Here is a 27,996-nt window from a genome sequence, read left to right as displayed (position 1 = left end):
ACGGTAGGACAGTTTCTTGACATTGCTGGAAAAGAGGGAGGGAGGACTGTAGTGTTATACAACGTGTGTTCAGTTAGCAGGGAAAGGAACCTTGTTAATTCCTGCTGTAAAGTTGCAGTAATATATTATTGTGACTTCGGGCTGAATCATGTATCGGCGCCCTTTGCAGCATGGCTTCAGACAATTATTAAGCTCGTCTCTTTGCAGCAGGACCATCTTCGGGAAGGTAATTCATTAGACGTTTAGCTACGAGCTAAGTTACAGTGTGTCATTGGAGTTTCTTCAGCGTCTATAGTTTTGCTCTCAGAATACCTCGACTCTTCGGTGGAAATGCCATATCCTGGCTTATAAGGTGATAAAAGCCCATGTCCTTAGGGGAAGCATGAGCCTGTTTATAATAGCTGTAACCTCGGAAGCTCATGTCATACAAAAACCCATATAATCCCCTTTTCTGTTTATATTGATGTTTTCCAAACCCAGTCCTAAACCACTGATAACTGACTGGTCATGTGCAGTAGTCAGACCCTAATCTAAATTGTTTCAGGGTTTATTTTTTTAACACATAATTTCACAATTAAGCCTAAAGTTGCAGTTGGATTGGTGATATATATAATTTTTTATTCTTAGTTTATTCCTAATGCCTGTATCAGCTGCTTCCTACAACACTGAATCTTTCAGCATCATGCTTTCTGTGGTCTTTGCTTCTTTGATTCAGGCAACCCCATAATCCAAATCTTCATCCTACAATCCATAACATTAGATTTTTCTCACTATAAGAAAAGTTCAACTATTTTAAATATCAAATATCCATCTATGCTTTTTGTTTTGTAACCTGCTCAGGCAGTAAGACGCTTTGAAAGTTACAGCCATTGCCTACAAACGATGAAGGTAACACAGATCAGTTAGATCTTTTACAGTCTTTAGTGGCCTTGTGGATTTTCAGAACAGGACACATTCTCTTGAGCAGAGGCATACAGGTACTTCTCTGTTCTGTGCTTAAATTATATCCCATTTCCTGTTATATCCCACTAGATTTTTTTTTCTGCTGTTGGTATTAGTTCACTTGCATAAAATTCAACAAAATTCCCAAATACTATTGGTGTACAGTACTGTGCAAAAGTCTTAGACACCCTCATTTTTTTTTTATACAAATTTTTTCTTAAATGTTTATTTAATGACTTTTTCATTATTGAGTCAATAAAAATTTTTGATTCCAAACATTACTTTTCCAACAAAAAAAAATAAATGTTAGAGGAAAATGTTTGTATGGAAGTAAAGAAAGCAACATATTACATAATATTTAACTTTTCAGACAAAAATTATAATGAAGTCTGCCCGGTTTTATCTGCAAAATCAGAAACGGGTATGACAGTCAGAGTCTCCAGAAGAACTGTGGCAGGTTCTCCAAGATGCTCAGAAAAACCTACCAGCTAAATTCCTTATAAAATTGTGTACCTGAGACAACTGATGCATTGGGTTGTTGCACTTAATATTGACTTTCTGAAGGCATCTTTACTTTATAGCATTTTTTTTTCATGTGTCTGAGACTTTTGCACAGTACTGTGTATACATTCGCAGTGAGGGTTGGTTGGTGTCTGTTGTCAAGTGTCTAGCTCAAGGTTACAGCAACATTATTGCATTAATTTTGAACCTGTTTTTTTGTAAGCTTTTTGAAATCCTAAATAGACAAACTAGACATGGGGAAAAAAACCCCACAGCAAACAGTTATTCTGATTGGTTGAAATGGAAAAAGTCGATACTGCTATTGTGATAAATATGCTTATGCTATGTCACGATATGCTTTTCTGAGTTATTTATTTATTTATTTATTTATAATTACAAACGGACTGGGAGTAGGTGGTGTAATGTTAAATTGTTGGACTTAATCTTTTAAGTTTACAATATATATATATATTTTACATATTTTTAAATATTCTAAATAATTCTAAATAATAATAATTAAAAATGTCATCTTTTATGTTAAAAAGAATTTTTAAAAATGCAACACTCTTGTATTGCTAGGAAATTGCAAAACTGTAAAAGCCTTTAAGAATCATTATATGATATTTTTATTTTATTTATTTTTTTTGTCATCTTGTAGTTCAAAAGTATTCACGTTGGCATCTGATTACAACTTTTTATTTTCATAGACCATTAACGCATAACATTATTTAGTAATGTAGATTAATGATTACATTAGTAATGTAATCTAGTGTCAGTGCTAGAGTTCAATTCTAAATTAAACAGATTAAAAGTGGCACTCTTAGCTTTCAGTAGTTTATCAAGACAATGTGGAAATGCTGGGTTCTCCTAGTTATTTTCTGTCTTTGTTCAAAATGATGTTTGTTTTCTATACCGCTATGCCTTAATGTTATCACTGTAAGCATTTTACATTCCCTTATCACTACATGCAATCATACCAGTATCATCAAATTAAATCTACTTATATCGATGGCAGAACATAGATGTTTTTTTTCTTTCATGTTGTAATACAGGTACTTTTCTTTCTTGTCAGGCCACTGAGCAGGATCTTGCCAAAGCTTTGGTGTCTTGTCGTTGCACAGGAGCAGTATTGCAGACTCAGACACAATGTCGAGCTCTTCACAGCACACAACAGGTGACTGAACATTATTCATTACTTGTTGGGATTAATTGAGCTCAGGAGTTTACAGAAAATTTATTAATTAAACTGATTTGTTAGTCCTTCAGCTCCAGTAAACATTCTTGTTCTGTCCCAAATAATAGAATTCATGTACACTATTTGGCCAAAAGTATGTGGACACCTGACTGTCACACACAAATGAAAGTCTTCCCCAAACTGTCGCCACAGAGCTGAAAGCACACAATTGTCTAGGATGTCTTTGTATCCTGTGGCATTACACTTTCCCTTCAATGGAAATAAGAGGCCCTGACATGTTCCTGTATGACGATGCCCCTGTGCACAAAGCGAGCTCCTTGAAGACATGGTATGTTAAGGTTGGAGTGGAAGAATTGAGTGGCCTGCACAGAGCCCTGACCTCAACCCCACTGAACACCTTTGGCATGAATTGGAACATTAATTGCGAGCCAGGCCACCTCACCTGACATCAGTGTCTGACCTCACTAATGCTCTTTGATGCTGGGCATCATGTTCCCACAAACACCCTCCAAAATCTTGTGGAAAGCCTTCCCAGAAGAGTGGAGTGGTTTTAGAATAGGATGTCCAGCAAGGTCATATAGGAGTGATGGTCAGGTGTCCACATATTTTGGCCATATAGTGTACTTTTGCCAGTGTATTGTATGTGGTTGTCATTCACTAATAATATCATGCAGGTAGATAATTCTAGCAAACAGCTGATGAAAACAAGGAGGCCATAATAAAAGCAGACAGGTACACATACTAAACTAAACAGTAAATTAGTGTGAAAGTGTGGAGGAAAAATATTTAATCAAAATGATTCTTGGTGTTGCACTGCTCTGGAAGAATAAGTAGTTCTTTTCAGAATTACCTATGTCTTAGAAACAAAAACAACATAAAACCAAAAATAAATAATATCTTTGTATGTTTTTTTTGTACGTGTTTGCATATTTTAAGTGTATTGTGCTGATATGTTTTGGGTTTTATTAATGGTAATGGAGGAGGTTTTAGCTGGACTTTTTTTTTTGTCTTGGATCTACAAAGATTCTCGTTCTTTTATATGAAAAGAAAGTGATCAATAAACATTTGTGCTAATTTTAAACAGACATGAGGTATAATCTGGCAAACAGGCTTTTCTTTTTCATATTTCTTGTACATCATAGATTAGAGCAGAAATTTTGCATGACTTGTCCCAGCCTTAACTGCTGGGACAAGCAGTGTAGAACTGTAAGATAAGCACTGTAAGATAACCCCAGAGGCAGAGGTTACTAAATGACCTAAAACTAGGTAGTGATTGACTAACTAATGACGAAAAGTTTACCAAAAAATATTAGTTCAAACATTCTTTTTTTCCTGATACAAGATGATTCATAAAAAACATATTTAAATACATCATTATCTAAATTTGACAAATCTTACAAAAAATACCTATAACAGTCTCTCAGATTTAACAGAAGTTAACAAACTAAAACATCTGGCAGAACTACCTACAGCCAAACCTGGCCCAAATGGCGGATGGCCTTGGTCCATGATGTTTTAACGATGCCGGCAGTGAGCCGACAGTGACGCACATCAGCTGGAATTGGCTTAACAGTGCTAGCTACCTGGGACATTTTTCCTGCATAAATAAGCTACTTTTGACGTGCCGCAGGGAGATGGGTTTGTTTTTGTTTTTTTTTTGTTGTTGTTGTTGTCGTTTTGTTTTGTTTTTTTTCCTACAGATTGGAAGTTGGGTGTTGATATCAGTTTTTAGCAAGAGAAGTAGGCTGGATTTGTTGTTTTCTTTTTTTTTTCCTTCTTTTTTCTTTTTTTATGCACAAGGGAAGGCGTATTCTAATGTATATTGAATTGGTAATGTAACTACAGTAAATGAAATATGTGAAATAAAATATATAGTTGTATCACTGAATGAATCTATCATGTGTGTTCCTGAATTGGTTTACTTATTCTCATTGCTATTTATGACAATATATGCAATAACAGTAATGTTTGTGAAAGCTTTCCGAGCACGTCAAGAATAGTTACAGTATAATTCCTTATTTGCTCACTGAAACTGTTGCTTAGTGTGGCATTCACCTTTCAGTCCCTTACCATATGAAGTTTACTTTGGCACTCTGAGTTTTTCACACTGCTTGCTGTCAGGTGGCCTGAGGGCCTCTCTCTCTCACTATACCACCACTCCTAAGTTACCCAGACCACTAACACAATACTGGAAGCCGTTTCCAGTTCAGCTGTCAGTGAAGACTCGCACCCTGCTTACAGCCCAAGAGCTAGTGTTCCCTCAGAGAATACTATCTCTATGGTTGCATCATTTCTTTAGGCTGACAGTTGAACTTCAGTGATCAACAATGGATTCAGCGGCATCCGTAAATCAATTTACCAGTTTGCATGCACAACTGGCTGGTTTTACCATAGGCTGTGGCAGCCAACATTATAATTTGCTGGTGGCCCAGCACTGAGGCGGTTCTCTTTCAAGCATATGTTTCGGTGTCTCGTATGGGATATGCCCCTTATACATATTCCTCAGAAGCTCTCTTACATTACGCCAGCTCCTATTGGCTGGCAGACATGACGCTTGTATCTGGGAGTGGCTCCTTTCTCCAGTATAAGAGGAGCGACCAAACGTCATTACAATATTCAAAAACCTCTTCTGGCTTCTCTCCAGGAGCCTGAACTAGTGCTTGGATAGTCATCAGCTAGCCTCTGGCTGCTAGCTAATCATCTTGGTACGAGATTCTTTGAGCAAATTACTGGCCACCATGCCGTTTTTGCCTGATTCTTTCAATTTGCACTCCATCTTATTGTGAGGATTATTTTAGTACCTCAGCTAAATGGCTGCAGCAGTGCAGAGTACTTTGGCTATCAGGGGTGATTCTTTGTGAAAGGTCTGCTCTGCATGTCTTGGGCTGAAACATGTTCGAGCGGTGATTGATAGTCCCAGGTAGTGTGAGCACTTTGCGTGCTTCACCATGAAGAGCCTTTGTAGCAGACTAGCACGGCAAGCTAGCCTGTTGGGGGAAGGACCCCCTCGTGTCAGCTAGCCCTGCTCCAGCTGCCACCTCGCAGGTATCCAGTCCTGTGGAGCTGCATACCACAGTGGAACTATCTTGGGGTAAACAGCTTGATGCATGGGTCCCCTTGCCCACTGTGCTCAGCACGGACGAAGAGGACAATGAGGCGCTTTACTTTGAGGAAGAGGGACAATCGGACTTCCTTCAGAAGTCTGGAAGTTGCAGTCACCTGAAAGGAAAAACTGTCCACCAGTAAAGTGCCCATTCAAGGGGGATCTGCTCTCAATGTGGGGGGGATGGAGAAGGAAGGTCTTCTCCCCATGCCTGCTATGGAACCAATAGTGGCCGCACTTTTGCACCCGAGGCAAGGACGGCTGAAAACCCAACGTTGCCATCCAAAGCGGACCAATTCCAGTCAAATATGACGAAATGCGCTCGCTCTCTGTCACGGCTTTGGACATGATCTCCATGCCGCATACCAAGCAGAGCCGCAGGAAAAGTGTCTTCCATGCCAGGCCTGGCACAGTGGGAAGAGATCTGTATTGTTACAGATCTCTGTCTCTGTTTTCAGAGATGTGTGGTCCAAGCCATGGGTAAGTCCATGGCCACAATGGTTATTGAGGAGGGAGGACCCTGGCTTAACTTACAATCTTTCTGACAAAAGAAACCATTCTGGATGCACAGGCTGTCTCGGAGGGCATATTTGGCTCTGCACTGAAACTGATGCAAAAAAGATGCGGGGAGAAGAAGAGGAACAGTGAAGCTTTGCAGCTCTGCTTACCCAGAAAGACACAAGCTGCACCCGGCCACCACCACCACCACCTTGACAGACCTTCCCAATTACCAGGCGGCAGAGATCTCATGCCAATGCAGTGGTTCAGAGTGAAATGCCGGAGCAGAAGCCTGCATGGCCTAGAAAGAACTATTCACCTGTTCCAGCTCAGAGGGAGCTGCCAGCTCCTCACTCCACTCAGGGAGTGAGGAGGAAGAAGGCGGCAGTCTGATGGGGTCGGGGAAGGCGGCAGTCTGATGCAGTTTGCTGCCTTCCCCCCGCAATTCAGAGAGATAATTCACTCTTGGGTGCAGACGGAATCAGCGCATGTTCTCAGAGTGCAAGTTTCCTCTTTACTGAACAAAAGAGCAATAAGAGTGGTTCCATCTGGACAAAGCCAAAACGGCTTTTACTCGAGATATTTCCTCGTTTCCGAAGAAAGGGACTCGGGCTCTCTGTCCCATATTAGATTTACATGCACTGAACAAATACCTAAGGAGGTACAAGTTCAGAATGCACTCTCATTCTACCCTCCTGAAATTGGTGCGCCGAGGCGTTTTGTTCATGTCCATCAACCTGAAGGATGCTTATTTTCACATAAGAATATATCCAAGCGACAAGAAATTCTTGAGGTTTCCATTTGAGGGGGTGACATATGAATATTTAGTTTTTCTTTTCGGCTTGTCTCCCAGCCCTAGGGTGTTCGTCAAATGTACAGAAGCGGCTCTAACTCTGCTCAGAGAAAAAGGCATTCATTTCGCTACAAACATAGACGATTGGCTGGTGACAGCTCAGTCAGAGTACAAAGCAAGAGAACACACAGGGATGCTCTTAGAACACCTACAGAAACTGGGCTTAAAATTAAACACCAAAAAGAGTTTACTAACAGCGTTTCTTTCACACATGCCTCAGACTATTAGGGCTAATGGCCTCAGCCCTGATAGTCTTTCCCCTAGGTCGATTATTCATGAGGGAGTTCCAACGCTGGGTAGCCTCTTGAAACTGGACCCGTTACGGCACTCTCGGAGGAGAGTGAGGGTGAGGTCAGCAGTGGTGCTGGCATTGTGCCAGTGGAGACACCCATTCCTTTTGGTCCAAGGGGTACCCATGGGCGTTGTTCAAGCCAGAAAAGTCATAACGACATCATTGTCTGGGTAGGGGGCATCCATGAGGGTAGGGTACTAAGGGTACTGGGGCCGATATGGCAGAGCGACAGTGGACCTGTTTGCGTTTCAGGACATTGCTCAGTGATATCTGTTCTTCTCCCTCAGAGCGCAGAGGATCTGAGCGCACCTCTGGGAATAGATGTGTTGCTGCATGAATGGCCTCGCACTCTCCTTTATGCATTCCCATCGATAGCGTTGGGGGGGATTGAGACTGATGTTAATAGCTCCACGTTGGCCAGGGCGGTATTAGCTGGTGGAGATGCATATGCTATATGAGGAACTGTGGCCTCTCCCGTTACTCAGAGATCTGCAGTCGCAGGCATGGGGGATATTTTCCACCCTCATCCAGAGCAGTTGGCACTGCGGGTCTGGCACTTTGCCAGTCTCAAAATCGCTTTCGCCCTCATGGGATTTAGTATTGGTCCTCGACATTATTTTGGTGGCTCCATTCGAGCCACTGGGCAAATTTGAGTTTAAAATATTGTTATTCAAGTCGGCGCTGCTGCTAGCCTTGGCTTCAGCAAAGCGCGTAAGTGAAATTCACACACTTTCCGTACCTTCTGCGTGTATGCAATTTATGCCTGGGGATGCAGGGGTACTACTAAGACCATTCCCTGCAGTTATGCCCAAAGTTATCAATTCCATTGTTCCTCTTGAACTAAGAGCTTTTTATCCACCACCTTTTGCTTCAGCAGAAGAGCAAAGATTAATTACATTATACCCAGTGCGTGTTCTGCGCATCTACACAGAAAGAACTGAAAGCATCAGGGAGAGTGATCAGCTGTTCGTATCTTGGGCAAAACCACATACGGGGAAGCCGAATCACCAAACAGTGCTTATCACACTGGATAGTAGAAGCAATCTCTTTGGCATATTCCAGTAAGGGTCTCATGCCCCCACCTGGTTTACGTGCACACTCAGCAAGGGGAATGTCGACTTCATGGGCTCTTTTTAAGGGAGTCACAATGCAGGATATTTGTGAAGCGGAGAGTTGGTCTTGACCGTACACATTTGCAGGGTTTTATAAATTGGATGTTACAGCACAGATTTTAGCACATGCTGTTCTGGGCTGGACTCATCCAGCCCCGAATAATGTCATTTCTGGTTGGCAGAGAAATTCGAGACAGGCTATCTGGCAATACGGGAGTTAGGATATCCCATAGCGAGATACTGAAACGTATGCTTGAAAGAGAACAATAGATTACTTGCGTAACCCCGGTTCTCTGATAGCATTAAGTGAGGTGTCTCACCAGATCACCCTCCTTTCTGTGTGAAATGAGGAAGAGGTGTGCTAGTTTTGAATATTGTAATGACATTGTGTTACTCATCTTATACTGGTGAAAGGAGCCATCCCAGACACAAGTGTCATGTCTGCCAGCCAATAGGACCTGGCATAACGTAATAGGGATTCTGAGGAATACACAAAAGGGACATATCCCATAGCGAGACACCTCACTTCATGCTATCAGAGAACCAGGGTTACACAAGTAACCTATTGTTCTGGACCTTTCTATACTGCATCTGATCATGTCCAGATAATCTGTCCTTAATTAAGACATAATGACTCTCTCAGGGACAGCTTCTGCTTGTTAGTGTCACTTGGCAGTCTTGTAACATCACCCTGCCAAATTCTAAACTAATACAGTTGTTAGTTGCTGTGATAAATGATGTTTGAAATGTGACCTCTTGCTTGCTTACTTCCTAAACAGTGGGGGTGTGTTCATTTTTAACTTGTTTTTATTGTCTATTTTGCCTGTATCTGACGGCATGCACTTCTGTCTCTCTCTCTCTGTTGTCTTCAGCTCTGTGCTGTAAAACATACACCTCAGGCTTCAGAGGAAGAAGTTGGAGCTTTCACCAAACTTATTGAGGCCATGGGCTTCACCGGGCCACTCAAGTACAACAAATGGGTAAAATTGATTTTATTAATTTGGCAGACACTTGTATTCACAGCAGGTTAAACAAATGAGTGTGCAATCTGAGCATGCAAGTGAACAGGTACTGGTTAAGGACATTGTTCAAGGTCCTACAATAGAAGTACAATAATCTTGGTCTTAGTACTAGCACTGCTGTCCTACCACTCACCCCACAAAATGAAACATATTTCTAATTACCATACTGTGCTTGAAGGCTCTGCTTTAGATTTAAGTTATGCTACTGCTCAGCATTAAACCTGATTTATCCAGTAGGCCATACTTGTCAATAACAAAACTAAAGGTTTATCTATATTACCAAAAAATTCACTGTATAATAACTTTATAACATTAGCATCACAGTTTTTCATATATATAGTTTTTTTTTTTTTTTTTTTTTTTTTCACATTACCAAAAAATAATACATGTAATGTCATAAATTTAGAAATGAAATTTTCTGTTTTTCACCTGGTATGTTCTTTAAAATGTAGCCTAGTATTTTTTTTTTTTTTTTGTCTTTTATCTTCTAGCAAGAATGTTAATACAATGTTACAATCATTAGCAGTAATGGTTATAGTAGACTACTTTACATGTCTTTGACAGTCAAAGAACTTTTGCTGTTAAGATTGTTTACTTTTGCAACCAGTTAGTTGTTCAATCCATATTGTGCATATTGTTTCAGGCAAAAATGTGAGTGACTTTTTTCCCCCCCTTCCAAGAAAAAAAAAAGGTCAACACCTTGGGTCAAATTGCAGATGTCTCTCTTGTACCACAGAAGCAGTCTTCTGGATCCACTGCACGATATAATATTCATTTATCATCATAATAGATTTGTGGTTTATATTTTGCCTAAACACTGTTGCACTGTATGTCATGATTTTTTTTTTATTTTTGTAAACTTGATAAATGGTTCTTCTCTTACAGAAAATCAAAATAGCTGCTTTGCGTATGTATACTTGCTGCGTTGAGAGAATCAACTACGATGAGTTTTTTGAAAGTAAGTATTACTTTTTCTTTATTTTTTAAGTGTGTTTTACTTTGGTTTGGTCAGAGAAAGGTTTTCTTGGAAATATGGCAACGTGACCTTATGAGGCTTGATTCGTGCCCATGTGGAGTTTTTTTGTAAAAGGACCCAAGTGCCCGAGCAGCCCTCAACTTCAGCAGAAATTAAACGAGCGTAAGGGGAACTCTTTATCACCATCTGAAAGATTTATGTGGCGTTTTACAGACATTGTTTTCTTTACCAGGGAAAAAAGCAGGTGCAAATTCGAGCCATGATTTTGGAACTGTTTAGTTTAATGTTGTGTTCTTGTTTCTCTTTCTCCATACCCCCTCACTTTCTTTCTCTCTCTCTCTCCCTCTCCCTCTCTCTCTCTCTGTCTCTCTCTCTCTCTCTCATATAGAGTGCTCCCTCCCTGACACACTCAACTCCTGGTTTTTGGTGGCACAACTCCATGTTTGGTGAGTGTTTGGATACTGGCACCTCTTTAGGTTGGGCTAGCTATTTCAGCCTGTTGTCCTGCAATATTATTGAAAGTTCCTACAGCCTTTTGCCTTTCTTTTCTCCCTCTCAAGCTGTAATGAAATATTACTATAATATAATATAATATAATATAATATAATATAATATAATATAATATAATATAATATAATATAATATATAACTATTCACTTTTTTTTGTTAATTGAACTGTTTTTTTGTTTTGTTTTGTTTTTTTTGTTTTCATGGACACAGTGATCACTACAGTACTTCTTTATTGCATTTTTTTTTGTGGGTAAATATTGCTCCCACTGTTAGACATGTAAAATAACATCTTTGATTTATTCTACTTATTTGGATATAAATGGTCTTAGAGTTTGAATGTTTAGAGGTGGCAAATCTGTTTAATTTTTATTCGATTTGTCAAGGCTTGTCATCATGTTTCATTCCTTCTTTTCAACTTTCATTATTTGCACTAATGTGTTAGTGCACATGTGACCGGATCTGGCTGTGTTTATGAAAAGAGACTTTCACAGAGTTTGTGATGTCATCAGAATGAAATGAATGATTAATTGTGTGTGTGTGTGTGTGTGTGTGTGTTTGTGTGTAAGGGGGTGGGGGAGTGTGTATACGTATGACTAATACTGTGCAGAATGTGATTAAGTACACACTGAGCTTTTCTACTCACTGTTGTATATACCACACCACCCATATGCCCCTTGGCAACCACTGATTTAATTCATCATTTGCCTACTAATACTGTTAGAATATGTTGTGTTATAGCAAATAGCAAAATCTTACATAACTTACCTTCTTTGTATTTTCCCAATAGCTTAATTATAAACAAAGGCATTTAGAAATCCATTTCTTCAATGTTATAAACAGCTGAATTCGCTTTCCTGCACATCTTTCTTATAATTCTATTTTACATATGTTTTTGTTGTTTGAATTTTTGTGTATTTAGTGCATAGCTGAACGGAATCATGGTATCAGTTAACCAGTTTGACCAATAACGCACAAGCTTGTGGTGAAAATAAGGGGAAAATTTTATTATGAAATCTTGGTACATGCTTGTGTGTATGTGTGTATGTATGTTTTATTTATATATATATATATATATATATATATATATATATATATATATATATATATATATATATATATATATATATATAATAAAATCCTGCCCCTTACTTTTGAAAACAATTTCCATAAAATCTCTTATATCAGGTCTTATTTATTAGGCTGGATAGGAACAATTTTAATCATAAATCATTTGTAGGATCATTTTATAAAAGAAATTTGGTATTCATGAAAATCCTGTTCAGAAAAATGTTCAAGCTCGTGAATTTTTGTAAATTAAAGAGAGGCGCTAAAGTCATATAACTAGCATGGATTACTGCACTTTTATATACAAATTATGCTGTCAAGATTAAATTGCTGTTTATTTCAATTGCATGTGTGGATTTAATAAAACGTTTCATAATAATGGCATTAATTAAAGAAAAATAAATAATATTTTTTTTAAATTCTAAAAAAAATAATGTAAGCAAACCAACACAAATACATAAATTAAGACAAATAAGACTAATCATTCAATTAAGGCAAAAGAAATGCTGCTGTATAAAAGGAGGACAGGCTGGTCTGTGCATGTGGTAACCATAAGCCGATGCACTGAGCTGGCATTAGGCTACTGGAAGATTTAGCGCATGGTGCATTTAGGAGAGAACAGATATTTGGAGACTGGTATGTTCTTTTTGTTGTTGTTGTTGTTGTTTTGGGTGGGGGGGTGTTGGGTGAGGACAAAGACTGGCATATAAGTCAGTTACATTTACCATAGCACCTACATTTACCACAGACTAAACCATCTAGTGCTTTTGCTGTGCATGTCCATGTTTTGTCAATGTTTGGATGTTGTGCTGCTGGCACATTTCAGAGAGGGATAAGTGACTGATCTGGTTTGTCTCAACCTACAATGAGCCCTATACTTCCTACTCTGCTGCATGCGGTCATGTGGCTTGTTCCTGAGTACATCTGGTTTCCTTAAGACACATTCTTTCCTGCTTTTCTAAAATGGCATTGGGCAAGGTGCATTGGTGTGTGAGAGTCTGAAGAGTGTGTCAGCATGAGAGATTTCTGGCCGCCAGTTGTCAAGGCACTTAAAACAGTTAAACATAGCAGATTCCCGGTGTGATATAAAGTGGATAAAGTGTAGATATATTTTTTGCTCTGATTTCATGTCAAACCATTTCACTTCACTTTATTTATGCTTAATTAACCCTTTCAAATTAACTTCCACAACTTTACTAAAAAGTTAATGAATCCTCCTCCTAAGAACAGCACTTAGCCTTTTCTGTTGTAGCTTTTCACTTGCATGTATTCAAAACACATTATAAAAAAGTTACTATTATTTTGTAATTATTTACTGTTATTTGGTAATTGCTGTTTTATTTTTTCTGTTTATAAACCCCCTTGTCAACTAATTTCATAATTAGCTTCTAACTGTAAACAGTAGATCCTGTGGTAAATTTACTATTGACTGCAAAAGAAAGAACATTGTTTTGGGTTTTTTTTTTCTGTTAAAAGTTTTCTGAATTTCCTTTTACTGCAGTAGAGGTCACAGAGGTCAGGTCTACCAAAGTACCAATCAAAATTAGCCACCATACTCCAACCACAGAATGAAAAGTGATTTGTTTCCTGCTTACTCTTCATCTTTGTGCATGAGCATCTACTTCCAATTTTGAACACTTTTGTAGATTTTTTTTTTTTTTTTGTATATTAAAAAAGTGAATAATGAAAATGATAAAAATGGGTCAATTTTTTATCATTTTCATTATTCACTTTTTTAATATTCATTATTCATTTTTTCACATTGTATGCTAAGATGTCACGGTCATATAAACAGAGCAATAATGCAAGCAACAAACTGTACTGTATCAACGCACCATGCAGTTATTTGCCACAAGCATAGTGGAATCATAGTATTATCTGATGTGCCTCACACACCTTTTTTGTAGCTTATAATTTTTTTGTAGTTATTAGTAAATTGTTTCTATACTCACTGACAACTTTATTAAGAACAGTTGTACACATGCTCATTCATACATTTATCATATAATCAGCTAATCATTTGGTAGCAGTGCAATGCATAAACTCATGCAGATACAGGTTAAGAGCTTCAGTTAATGTTCACATTAAATATCAGAATGGGGGAAAAAAATATCAGTGACTTTGACTGTGGAGTGATTGTTGGTGCAAGATGAGCTGGTTTGAGTATTCCAGAAAAAGCTGATCTTTAGGGGTTTTATGTCCGGTGAGTGGCACTTCTGTGCGTGGAAACATCTTGTTCATTAGAGAGGTCAGAAGAGAATGACCAGCCTGGTTCAAGCTGACAGGAAAGCTATGGTAACTTACCCACTCTTTACAACCATGGTGAGCAGAAAAGCATCCAGAACATTAACTGAAGCTCTTGACCTGTATCTGTATGGTTTTACGCATTGTTCTCCTGCTACCAATTGCATGAATGAGCAGGCATACAGGTGTTCCTAATAAAGTGGCTGGTGAGTATATTTTTTTGAATCTACCATTGGTAAATACTTAAATGACAGCTTCAGCACAAAGAGTTTTTTTTAATATCCCAACATGCAGAGGGCTTTAAAGCAACACATCCCAAGTCACTGCCAGCAGTTTGCTAACACTACATTTCTCTTCCTCAGTTAAGATAGCGGACTATAATACAAGGAACACAGTCCATGTGAGGTAAACTTAAAATGGGTTAAAAGGTAAAGCTTTTTAATGGGTTAAAAATGGGCCGTTAACATTTCTGAAAGCTATGTTGAGGTACTAATAACATTACCATTAATTTACCCAAATCATGCTCCAGGAAAACACTGTGCAATAGCGGAATCAATCTTAATATCCCATGCTGTGCAGTCACCCATGTTTAAACTATGTCTGCAGTTTCCTTTGTATTTGCAGTAGCAGCTTCCAAATAATCTAGAAAAACAAACCATTTACTGTCAGAAAATGGGGCAGTGGTGGGGATTTATATATCGCTTTTTATAGATGGTGTACAAGACCCTCCACAGAGTTAGTCTAGGGTTATGACTAGGTGCAGAGCCAGTGCTCAGCAACACTCTACAGACAAGCAACAGAAATAACTTTTGATGTTTGGTCAGCTAGACATAGCAAATGAAATTTACTAAGACAAGTACCACCGTCGTTGAATCTGTAAGTTGTTATGCTTCAAGAACTCACAATTAGCTCCCTATGTCTACTTTCCCCTAGTACAATTGCATGTTGTATCTCTCTGCAGGATGTGTTTGGTGCGGATGAGGCAGGAAGGCAGAGAAGGGAAGTACATGTGTCGCTACATCGTCCATTCTATGTGGGAGGATGTAGAACAGAGAAGCAAGATCATGGGGGTAAGTTTCAACAAGAGGCCTGGTATTATTAGCCTTTTGAGATTATACTTAATGCTGAATATATATATATATATATATATATATATATATATATATATATATATATATATATATATATATATATATATATGTGTGTATGTATGTATGTATGTGTATGTGTATGTATGTATGTATGTATATAATATGCAGAAATGGTGTTCACTGATTTGCACCTTGCATTTTTGTTATTTGAAGGGCATGTATTGGGAAATTTGAAGTAGAAGGTTGCTGCACCATATTAAGTAACACCTGGTGGTGCAATATTTTCTCACACTGTTTTGTGTGATACTATGTTAGGATGTTGTACACAGCTCACTAGTGAGTGCAAGCGATAACACACTCAAAATGAAAGGTGAAAACAACCTGGAGAAAGGTACCGTTCTTCCTGTAAAGAGGCAAATAAATCCTTTCATATTAAAAAAAAAGTTGCCATTCTGTCTCAGTAAAGGTTGTTTTCAGTGATTTAATAATAAATCAGTATATTTCTGCTTGAGACATAGACAGCTCTCTGGTCTTCATATTGGTTTATCCTTTTTTTAACAACAAATGCAGGCCTCAAAGCAAGAGTGGACATTCAGAGCTATTAATTGTTTAAACCGTCGATCTAACAGGGCACACAAGGGCAACAAGAAAAATCTTTCATATGTGTTAATTCTGATCTATCGTCTCATATTCCTCTTTTTAGCTCAAACCCAAATGTCTTCAGTGTATAGCAAAAACAAAAGAATTGGACTTAATCAGGTGTACTTTGATTTTATAGGTCAGTGTACATGCATGTACTTAGAAAAAAATCTCATGGCTGTTGAGTGAGTTGTTCTCCAACCAAAAGAAAAGGCTACTATATGTGTGCTGAGCAGAGCAAAGTTCTCAGGGTAGGTAATACTGTTTTAGGAGATCAAAATATGCTAAACTTTCTTTTTATAGATGAAATAAGACTATGGTAATATCCTTTCTCTTTCTGGTATGGATGCTGGCTGCCATCCTGAAGCTTACTTATGGACAGCATGGCAGCCATCCTGCAACATAATAATCTTAACCATCCCACTTATGAAAGCATGCAGTATTTTCCTTTACGGTTAGCATGTCTTATTTTGCATTTTTCCAAGATTGTAATTCTATGGGGATTAGGTAAACCAGCATCTAGGTTTACATCTTAACTGTAGCTTTTGGTTTTACACAAGAGCCATCAATCTCAAGGGTGAAATAAGCAGCATTGGGTAGACTTCGTACACATGATCAGTATTTCTGTGTTAATCAGAAGTTAAGAAAAAAAAAAGTATTGTGCCTCAGCAGCATAAAAGTGCAGGCCAACATTAAATTTGTGAATTACATGTTCAAGCCACTGGATATAAATGGAGATATGTGAAGCTAGTGTGCCAGTTCCATTCATAAGAGACTTATGTTAAGTTGAAATCACCAAAGTCGTAGGTTAAATCCCAATTCTGTGATGATTGGGCATATAGTTCAATGAAAAAGTGCTTGCAAAAAAGTTAGCAAAATTATAATTATAAAAAAATTTATAGTAGAGATAGCATAACCATTCACTCGCCATTGCTATGAAACCCTTATATTAGTTCTTCTGCAAACAGAAGTCCCATAATTAGTTATATGGACACCATCCATGTATTAAAAAATTGAAAAAACATAGTGCAACTATGACTGCTTAGAGGCCTTCCACCAAAATTCAGTGGCCAGGTAAGGAGGGCATTAGAGGCCAAGGGTAACTCTGCAGGAGCTTGAGAGATTCACAGCTCAGAACCATAGCTCTAACACTCCACAAAGCTGAGCTTTATGCAGGAGTGGCAGAAAGAGAAAAATCCACATGACTTTGCCAAAAAGTATGCTGGAGACTCAGCAAATTGACCTTTTTAGCCTTAGCACAAAGAGCTATGCTTTTCATCAGCTGGGACTGGGAAACTGGTCAGGGTTGAGGATAAGATGGATGGGAGTGGTTCAAAACAAGGACTTGAATGTGTTAGAATGGACTAATCAAAGGCCAGACCTCAATCAGTAAGAATCTGTGGCAAGGTTTGAAAATTGCTGTTCACCAACTGCCTCCATCCAATTTTGGCAAGAAGAATTGACAATAATATCACAATGCAGATTATAGAAACCAGCAGAGACATATCCCAATCCCTAGGCTTGCAGCTATAATTTCAGCCAAAGGTGGTCCTACCAAGTGTTGACTCAGGGGGTGAATACTTATAAAACCAGTGTATGTCTGCTTTTTTGTTTACTTAAAGTTTTTGTCACAATAAAAAAAATTACAGCTTGAGTTGTTAGATATATCGTGTATACCAAATGGTTAAAATCCCAGTTAAGTCCATTTCAATTCCATTATAAATTGTAGGATACTTACGCAAGGCACGGTTATTCCACCAGTACTGCACACCATCACCTTGCATTTAAACACGTGCAGAGCGAAAATGTATATCATATCCTTAGGCGTTCATAATCACCAGATCTCACCTCAGTTGAACGCAACCAGAGACTTGTAGAAGGTGCTCTGAAGCTGTTCTGATTGATTGTGGTGGCCCTGCACCTTATTAAGACACTTCATGTTGGTTTTTCCTTCAATTTGTCACACGTCTTTTGCGTCAAATAAATAAAATGGCAAGTCTTCCTCTGGTTGAGTGTCTTCCTCAGTGATTACATCAAGGTGTGTGTGAGTGAATTAGGTGGCATTTGGACATGGGAGCATGTCCACAGGTTATACTTCTGCTAGAGCTGCTCCTTAAACTGAATATTATTTCACAACTAAGCGTTGCTACAAATACAAAACTGTTTACTCCTCAGCTGTTTGACTGTGGAAGTGAAATTTTGGGGCCAAATAAAAGTTGGAGTATTCAATAACAGCCAGTCAAAATTCATTAGATAATGATTTCCATTGCGACGGGCATAATTACAAATACTGTCTGTACTTCTTGAAGTTCTGATTTTCGTCATGTCCTATAAACCTTGGTTTGAATAACTTTATGACCTTCTGTGAATAATTTGTCTACTGCTTGATCCTGAACTGTAAATACAGCAGTGTTTAGTTTGTATTCAACATGACAACCATACAGGGGAGAGTTTATGCTCTTGTGTAATCAGCAAACACAAAAATTAGAAAATAATTGGCAGTGCTAAATTGGAATGTGATTGATTGCTTGTTATTTGAAGAGTAATAGGCTATTTGAGTTACTTAAACATTCAAGCATTTGTATAAGTCTATATCAAGACATTTTTAGAAAATTATAGATTTTTATTATTGCACCCAATTCAGTCTGTGTATTTGGGTAATGGATGAGTCAAGCCAAAGGCTTTAGGTGTGCTGCTATCAGGGAAAGGGCGGGAACTGTCTTTGGTCCAGCTGTGAAAACAAATGTGTCTCACACACACATTTCATTCTAATAATGCAAGTGCAGAAATGCAGTAGCATAGTAGGGCCTGTTCCAAACCGCACAGTATGCACTATTCAGTAGCACATTTAAGGGCAGTGTCCCAAACCGCATTAAACTGTATGCCTGAATAGTAACAACACTTAGTGTACTTACCTTATTTAGTACTGTACTATACATATGACACAGCTGAAGTTATATAATATATATAACTTCATATATAACTTTATATATATATATATATATATATATATATATATATATATATATATATATATATATATAGTAAAATAAAGAATTTGTTGTGCACATTAAAAATCTCAGTTACCAATTATTAGGTGAAAGAACAAAATCTACAGTAAGAGCGTGTTGTTTAGCTAGCAAGCTAAAAATTACCCTGGTAGGTGTCACTGGCCTGAAGCATGATGACTTGTGATGCATTTTAAATCAAGTCAGATCAAGTAGATTTTGTCATTCCTCCATCTAGCATCTAAAATGTAATTTCTTCAGGCCATGGTGCAACACCCAACAATACACCAGCACAATATACAGGACTACATAATGTGTGAATACATGATAGTGCACCAGTATACAATAAATAAATAATACGCATAGTCTGTAAGGGCAGACCATGATATAATGATCTCACTTAAAAGTGCAGCAGTGTTCAGTGATGGTCAGAGGGGTGCGTGATCATTGTAGGATGGCTGTCAGGCAGGGTCTTGATAAGTCTAGCTGGGTTTTGGGGGGTAGACTTGCTGTCTGACCACCTCAGAGAAGAAGCTGTTGCTGAGTCTGTAAACAAGTGGCATGTATGCACCAATAACTTCAGCCAGACGGTGAGTGGGTAAAGGATGGGGAGAGGGGTAAGCCACAAACCTGATGGCCTTGCAGAAGCAGCACTCATGGTAGAAGTTATCTCTGGTATATAGAGTAACTCTTATGAACACCTCAGATGTTCTCACACTTTCAAAGCCAGGTCAGCACTGTTTTTTGCATGGTTAGCAAGCTGTATAAAACCATGAATGTGGGATTGCTTGATGCAAGTGTTCACCCTTTATCATTCAGTGTTTGGTGAAAATGGAGATAATTAAAAGAAGGAAAGAGATGGAAAAATGTTTCAAGGCCAGACACAGTAGTCATTCTATTTCAATCATTCAGCCATTCAGAATACTGCCTCAAAATGATGCCTATATACTTATTGTCATTTAAAGTGAACTGTGTTAATCATCTTATGAATAGACAGGAACCAGATGAATAAACTACAACACCCTGTTTAACTTGCTGGCAGTCATGTGCACAATCATAATCATAATTGTGAATAAATGGTGATCAGATTACAGATTACTGCTACCTAAGTAAGTGTGAACTGCTGTATTTCCCACTAAAATTAACCATCTGATGGCATTGCTAACACTGAAATCAGCCAGGCTGGTTAAAGTTCACATGCATCCAATATGGCAATTTAGTGCAGGATGTAAATGGAGTGAGCCTTTCCATCAGTTTATAAGAATGTCTTAACTGAATGTAAAAAGTGAAAAAGTGTGCACTGACGACATGCACTAACTGACCATTTAACAACGCCAATCAGCCAATCATGTGTCAGCAGTGCAATGCATAAAATAATGTAGATATAGGTGAAGAGCTTCAGTTAATGTTCATATCAAACATTAGAATGGAGAAAAACTGTTCAAGCCTAATAAAGTGGACATGAGTGTATAGTCTCTGTGTCAGTGCGAATAGCATGCGCGTGTGTCATTCTTAGATTTCAGAAATAATCCCTCATACTGATCTTCAATGCACTTGATTACAGAGCACAATACTAAGCTCACAGTCCACTCTAAAGTTACCACTGCAGAGAGTTTTTCATGTCCTTAAGACTCAACATGCTCTGTTACACTTTTTTTTATATGAATCTGTCAAATAATTGAGGCTGCTTGCCTTATTGAGTGTGCAGAGGATAAGCAGATTTAAGTCAGCCAATACTATGAAGTCCTCTTCAATACTGGGTTAAATATGGTAATAAGACCGATTTATGCAATGCAATTTACATTTTGTTTATATATATTTTTTTGTTGTGTACCTCCTTACCTAAAGAGTGCTTGACTGCTTTAATACAGGCTTAGGTTCCTTTAGTAATGCCATTCAGTGGTTTAATAAAAAATATGCTTAACAATACTGTACAATGGCTGAATATACACAACTGTTTCCAGCAACCTGTTGTGTTCTTCTCAACTCCAGGTTAAATATTTCAGTCAATGCAATATTTATACAGGTGCAACAGCATAATTTATCACATACAACCACAGGATACTGTCACTAATCCATGCGTCACTGTGTGCTGTTACTGTATTTTCTAGATTTGATTGAGCAGTGCACAACATGGAAAAAGAAACCATAACCGCACTCACAAACCTGAGCCAGCATGGAATGGCACTATGCAGATGCTGTAGCCTTTCAGCCCTACACTGGAAAAAAGGCTAATGTTTCTTGACTTTTAGAAATTATTCCCAAGAATGTGCGTTTGTGTATGTATGAGGAAAAAGTGAGGAATTCAATCTGGACTGTAGTGACACTTGGGTGTTTAAATGTGTGTATGTGCACATGCATGCATGTGTATTTAATGAAATCAGCAGCTCTCCAGTGCAGTTCCCCCCTTTTACGGGCCCATTTACTCTGCAGGCTTAAGAAATTGGAGTCACATTTAAGACTATTAAGGCTATACAAGTGAGTGATTTTATACCAATTTTATACAAATGCCTATTAGAGTAACTCTAAAACTGAATCTGACCTGTATCTCTTAAAGCTGCCACTTGTCAGAGTCTACTTATTGTAGTTATATTCTAAAGCTGGCAGTGGACTTTAAACAGTGAAAGAACAAAATGCAAATGTTCTCCACTGAAAAAGCAGTTGCTGATGTACTCCTAAGAGAGCGTGAGATTGAAAAGCAGATTGGGTCAGTAAAGGCAGTGTTGGTCACTGTACCAATCCGTGGTGGTGAACCAGGATCTCAGTTTGCCGTCGAAGCTCTCTTTTTACCACTCAATTTAGATCCTTTTCCTCACCTTAAGAGCTGTGGCTAGTGATTATATATACACCAATCAGCCATAACATTAAAACCACTGACAGGTGAAGTGAATAACATTGATTATTTCATTACGATGGCAGTTGTCAAGGGGTTGGATATGTTAGGCAGCAAGTGAACAGTCAGTTCTCGAAGTTGATGTGTTGGAAGCAGGAAAAATGGGTAAGCGTTAAGGATCTTTGACAAGGGCCAAATTGTGATGGCTAGACAACTGGGTCAGAGCATCTCCAAAACAGCAGGTCGTGTGGGGTGTTCCCGGTATGCAGTGGTTAGTATCTACCAAAAGTGGTCCAAGGAAGGACAACCGGTGAACCCCGAGTGTGATGCGTGTGTAACTCCACTGTTTTGGACACACTTATTGACCATTCCAAAGTGTTGACACCCAAGACACCATATCAGTGATTATACCTTCTTTGTTAAGTAATGTTTTTTTATTTGTTTATTATTAGGAATAGATGAATGAGTTGTTACTATAGAAATGATACCATGTTAGAACAAGCATAAATATATAAACCTGTCGATTGAATTAGTGTCTGCATTACTGTCAGGAGTGCTGTTATAGAAAATTAATCAACAGCTTCTAACCAGTCACATTTGAAAATTCAACGTTACTGTGGTATAAAATAACATCAGTTCTGGTCTACTCTTAGATGTTATTTTATTCATGGTGTTATGATGACAAAGTAAACTGCAGCCAATAATTCAGTGCTTGACTGCACTTGGGAAAACATCTGTGTACCTCCTAGCATTTGTTTCTATTCCATACTTGTCTCTTCCTCCAACCTGTGTCCGTAAAAAGGAGCTTTTTTTTCGGTGGTGCTGTACATTAGTATGACACAGATGTGAATGAGGTTAATGAGGTGTGGCGAGCCATTTTGAGGGGAGAGCGTTTCATTCCAAATTTATTTACTTTAGCCTTCTGGACGCTGACAACAGCATTAAAGTGGCAGCAGCATGTTGACATCATTTTCCACAGCCTTATGTCACTTTATATTAAGAATTAGCTTAAAGAGGTTAGCCAGGTTTAAAACTAAGGTTAACGACTTACAATGTTAACTACTTATACACAGGAGAGGCTGAACCATTCTGTTTTCTGCCCAGAACTGAAGAATCTTCATTTATATTTATAAAAATATAAAATTTATAAAAAATAAGCAGGTCAGAGAAAAAAGTCCTGTAAAAGAAGTATGAGTAATCGCACGTCTGACAGGTTTGCAACAGGTTAGCTCAGTGTGAGCAGGGCAGTGTTACAGCACGTCTCTTACCCAAACCCTCGTCACCATTAGGTTACTCATGCTAATTGTGTTGAGAGAAGGAAAACACTTGTCATTTGTGCTATGTGCCACCAGCCCTTGTTGAATTTCCATTCAGTCCAACATTTGTGCGTACACACACACATACACACACATACACGGAGGGGGAGAGAGAGAGACCAGCATCTGGCTGGTGTTTCCACACCATTTTCAAGGTGTATGTTTTTCTAAGCAGTAGTACGCATTTACAGGCAGGATTGTGCATAAGCAGCACTTTCTTGACTTTCAGGCTTAGTTCTTAGGGCAGTACAACATCAGTTGGTGAACTTTAGTGAACTTGTAAAGAAAAATGAGTATAAAGATGATGAAGTATCAGGAGGAAAGGTAAGCTAGAGTGTGGTGAGAGAGGAGAACATAGAGGATAAGTAAGAAAAGAAAGACCAGAGAGTAAGTGTGTGAAGGAGGTAAACCACAGCCAGATGAGAGTAATTATCGGAAGGTCTCTGTAATCATGTACAGGTGCTTTGCTTTACTGTGCCCTCTTGTACACACACACACACACACACACACACACACACACACACACACACACACACACACACACACACAAAAACACACGCAGCTTGAGGATTGCACAAATATCTCTGGTAATGTTATACATAATAAATGTTTATACAGGCCAAAAATTGAAATTGAAAAAGGCATCTCTCCTTTATTATAATATTAATAATATAAAGTATTTTGCACATTTGAGAAAATGTATAAACTCTGGGCTGTATAAAATCACACCACAAACAGAAAGAAAAGGTGATCTAAGTTTAATAGCAACAATGTTTTAGAATTATGGAGCTACAAATCTATGTAGATATTCTTTTATTTGTGAGTTGTTGCATTTTATTTACTTTGACTGGAAACATTTTAAGTTATACCAGTTAGGAATAGCTTGTGCAAAAGTGAAGCCTGTCACCAGGAATGTTTTTTTATGGCCGTCATTTTTTTTTCTAGGTGTTTTGCACCACCATGTGGTTTCAAAAAGAGCCACACGTGATTTTAAAAGTAAATAGAAAACAATGCAACAGTAATTGGATTAGATTTGGATGATGCAAAAACTGAACAGTGAGCAGTTGAATTGAACACTTCTTGTGTGCACTTTCCTGTTCTTCCTCTCTGTCTGTCTCTCTCTCTTTTTTTAGATTGATGCTATTCAGAGGAAGGAAAGTATGAGAGTTATGACAGAAACATTTTATGCTGCTATTTTTGGATACGATGAGGTAAGTTATTTGTACACCATTGAACACAAACATGGGCGTAAGTACACACTACATAGGGAGCCATTTGTCTGTTGTTAACATAAAGACTTGTTTCATCATTCAACATTTTTTTATTGAATTAAAGCACTGTTCATTTTAAATCTGAAGGTTTTATTGTATCTGTATTGGGCAAACCAGTTTTTTGCCTTGGATACTTGTGCATCTGTTTGGAGTAAAAGGCACTTACAACAGAAGAATATTGTTCAAAATAATATTAATTGCATTTTGGTGATTTATTTTGTGTCATTCAAGTCATTTCATTTTGAGTGCCGTCTCATTCAGAATGGCTTTTCAGGCTTTTGTTCTGTATGATAGGAGATTCTTTCGAACATCATACATCATTTACAGGAGTTGACCACAGTTGTGAAACCAGAACTCCACTGTTGGAATGTGATTTCCTGAGAGTATTTAAAAAAATGTTTAATATTTAAAGTAAAAAGGTCTACTGTTATAACTTTTATAGCATTTTTTCTATTAATGTGCTTATTCTCATACATTCTTTTCTATAGTATTAACTATAACACAGAGGTATTAGCATTAAGTATAACACAAAGGACTCAGAGGTGGTCACTCGCATAATTTAACTCTGACAATAAACAGATATTTGTAAATGTTTTATTTAAAAAGAAAAACGTATAATCATTACTGTGATGAAACTTTCTATACGGTGAACGTTTATTTAACCTTTATGGAAAGTGTCTCTACTTCAGCGCTTTGAGGTAAAGCTGTTTTCTGGCACAGGGAAAGTCTTCAGGACATAGAACATGCAGTTTATTGGTTTTGTGATCAGCCGCATTTTTGGTCTTATTAACTTGGAGGGAAATAACATGATTGTGTGTAAAACATGCATTATCAGGCCATTGATAAGTGATTCCACTATGTGAAAATGTGATGATATTTTCAGGGAATCCTGTCAGATGACTGTGTTCTTGCAGCAGCGCTTTGGAGGAATCTGTTCAACAGGCAGTGTGAGGACCCGAGACAGCTCGAGCTCATGGTTGAATATGTCCGCAAGCAGGTCAGTGGGGTGTGTGTGTGTGTGTGTGTGTGTGTGTGTGTGTGTGTGTGTGTGTTTATGCATGTTTGTGTAAACAGTTAAAAAACGTAGAAAAAACTTCTCTTAGAAGGCACCAAATAGCCTTATATAGCCAAACAGTAGTATTTAAGCATACTACGTCTGGGACACAGCCCGGGAATCTTAATGAATAAAGGCTGACTTGGCGCACACAGCTGTGAGATTAATCTGCACAGTGGAGAAGGGTGCAGCACAACCTACATTATGAATGTTCTTCCACAATAGCATTTTTGTACCAGAGTGTGTGAAATTCCAAAAACTGAAATCCAACAGCTTTAAGGTAAGAGTTTGACTGGTTCCCTAGGGCCCTGTTTACACCTGGCATTAACCTCCATCTTGAGTGATCGGATTACAAGTGGACAGCCAAGATGCATAGCCAATCACACCTGGCATTATGAATGCATCTCCAGTGACCACTTGCGTTCACGTTTCATACATCATTTCAGTTGGAGGAAGGGTGTCACGCATATTTATTACAGCAGCCTTCCGCCGCATTTGTTTTAGGCATAAATATTTTATGTACGTGTATGGGCTGTTTTAAATGCTTCGCTCACATGGACTGCCAACAAAACTTATAAATGTACGGCGGATGAGACGATGAAAGAAGCTATGAAAAGCAGCTGCTTTCATTTCAGAATGCTATCGGTGCATGAGTGATCGGACCACAATGCTTCTTCGAGGCATATTTGACCCCATTCACACATACTTAGCACTGTCCACTTAGGATTGGTTCCCCCAGAATGCATGTTTATGCCAGGTGTGAACCTCTACCAAAAAAATGCTTCTACCAAACATGTGAACACACAGTTTTCTATCTGTATTTAGGCTATTCTCTCCACAGGCTTTCAGCAGCTGTGTTGACCTATTACAATTGATGGTAGGAATTTATTACAAATGAGGCATGTGTACATATTTACATGAGTTCACAGGGACCTTAGGGACCATTTTCAAAAACAGAACGATCTTACAAATAAACACAAAACACAGGCCCTGATTTTCTAGGGCCTGATTAGTCCAATATGGACAGGGTTTAAAAAAACAAGTAAGGGAGTGAGTGGTAGTGGGGTGCAGGTGCAACACATAAAGCATCAAAAAACAGAGCACACAGAGGGAAACATTCACTATGGTGACCATGGCCCACTTTGAAGCAAGTGTGTATATTTGTCATGTTTGACACCATTGCTGTTTAATACTAATTACACACTTGTATTGACATCATGGAGTGCACTGTTCATTGTCCCATCTGTTTTTAATTTGGATCTATTTAAATTGTCCATTTCCCTGTTTTTTCCATGCCTTCTGTTATGGATGTTGGTCAAAACAAAACTAAACTGTATTTTAGTCATCAAATGGGTCACTTTTATTCCTGGTTTATTTAGACTGTCCCTACAGTATGGCCCTACCTCATACTCACTACCCAGTACACCAAAAGAACAAACCAACATCACAACATACCGAAAATGAGGCACCTCAAATAATTACAGGTTAAACACTTTGCCTGGTCTCTTGTTCAGTCTTCATGTGCCCAGTTTTTGTGAGCCTGTGCCCACTATAGTCTCCAATTCCTCTTGTCTGAAATGAGTGAAATCCAGTGTGGTCTTCTGCTGTTGTAGCCCATCTTCCTCAAGGTCCAATGTGTTGTGTGTTCTGAGAACTGTTACAACAGTTGTAAAGTGGCTGAGTTATTGTAGACTTCCTGTCAGCTTGAGCCAGTCTGGCAAAAAGTCATTTCCACCCACAGAAGCAGTTGGTGGATGTTTTTTGTTTTTTCGCATTAGTCATTGTAGAGCCTGACTAATCGTACGGATATACAGGTGTTCCTAAAGTGCACAGTGAGTGTATATAGAGCCTGTTTTGTGTATTTAACCTGGCCAGTCATCCGATTCCTGTTCTATTCCTGACAGATGCAGTTTATTGATGCTCTGGATGGGGATGATCTTCTCCTAACAGGAGAGGTGAAATGGCGCCCTCTGGTGGAAGAGAATGCACAGAGCATCCTGAAGATTCCCAATCCAACATATAATGATGCAGGCCTTTAAAGAACAGTACTCTGTCAGACTACAGTACCCACAACACCATGGTTTGGGTATTTGATTTGAAGACATGACCAGCCAGTCTGGAACTGCTGCCAGTATGCTTGATCTCTGTCTGTCTGTCTGTCTGTCTGTCCCAGTTTGTCTGTTTCCCTCTCTCATTAAACCAAGCATACTGTGATAGGACTGCATGGACCTTTTAACCTCACACATATAGGGAGTATGGAGGATTCAGCAGTTTTCTGTATTTACAAGTTTGAAGAACTGCCATTATGTTTATGCTTTTGGCCATGACTGTAGCTCTTTCGCAATTCTCACTGTTAGAGGAATGTGTATGTGCTTACTTGTTTCCTAGGATCATTAAGCCGAGTGGAATAGGGAGCTTTTTGTTTTAATTATTATTATAAAATAAAGATGTTTCTTTGGTATTACACAGAA

General features: G+C 38.4%; 1 protein-coding gene across 1 annotated transcript; it reads left to right on the top strand.

Annotated features, from left to right (window-relative positions):
• LOC113532448 (ubiquinol-cytochrome-c reductase complex assembly factor 1) lies at window positions 1-27,996 on the top strand. Its single transcript, XM_026923858.3, has 9 exons — window positions 1-226; window positions 2,516-2,617; window positions 9,369-9,476; window positions 10,404-10,476; window positions 10,883-10,940; window positions 15,275-15,383; window positions 24,334-24,411; window positions 25,355-25,468; window positions 27,430-27,996. The coding sequence occupies exons 1-9, from the start codon at window positions 149-151 to the stop codon at window positions 27,562-27,564; spliced, it is 855 nt and encodes a 284-aa protein (XP_026779659.1). The 5' UTR covers window positions 1-148; the 3' UTR covers window positions 27,565-27,996.

The sequence above is a fragment of the Pangasianodon hypophthalmus genome, chromosome 2 (genome assembly GCF_027358585.1).
Source record: "Pangasianodon hypophthalmus isolate fPanHyp1 chromosome 2, fPanHyp1.pri, whole genome shotgun sequence".
Taxonomy (NCBI): Eukaryota; Metazoa; Chordata; class Actinopteri; order Siluriformes; family Pangasiidae; genus Pangasianodon; species Pangasianodon hypophthalmus.
Note: the sequence above shows the minus strand (reverse complement) of the source record. Positions and strands in the feature narration are given on the sequence as shown.

What these genes read in the sequence shown, in the direction of transcription:
- LOC113532448 (XM_026923858.3), top strand. Translation starts at nt 149, where the DNA reads ATGTATCGGCGCCCTTTGCAGCATGGCTTCAGACAATTATTAAGCTCG. An exon ending in CACTCAAGTACAACAAATGG is followed by an intron (nt 9,477 to 10,403) that starts GTAAAATTGATT and finishes CTTCTCTTACAG; the next exon opens with AAAATCAAAATAGCTGCTTT. An exon ending in CTACGATGAGTTTTTTGAAA is followed by an intron (nt 10,477 to 10,882) that starts GTAAGTATTACT and finishes TCTCTCATATAG; the next exon opens with AGTGCTCCCTCCCTGACACA.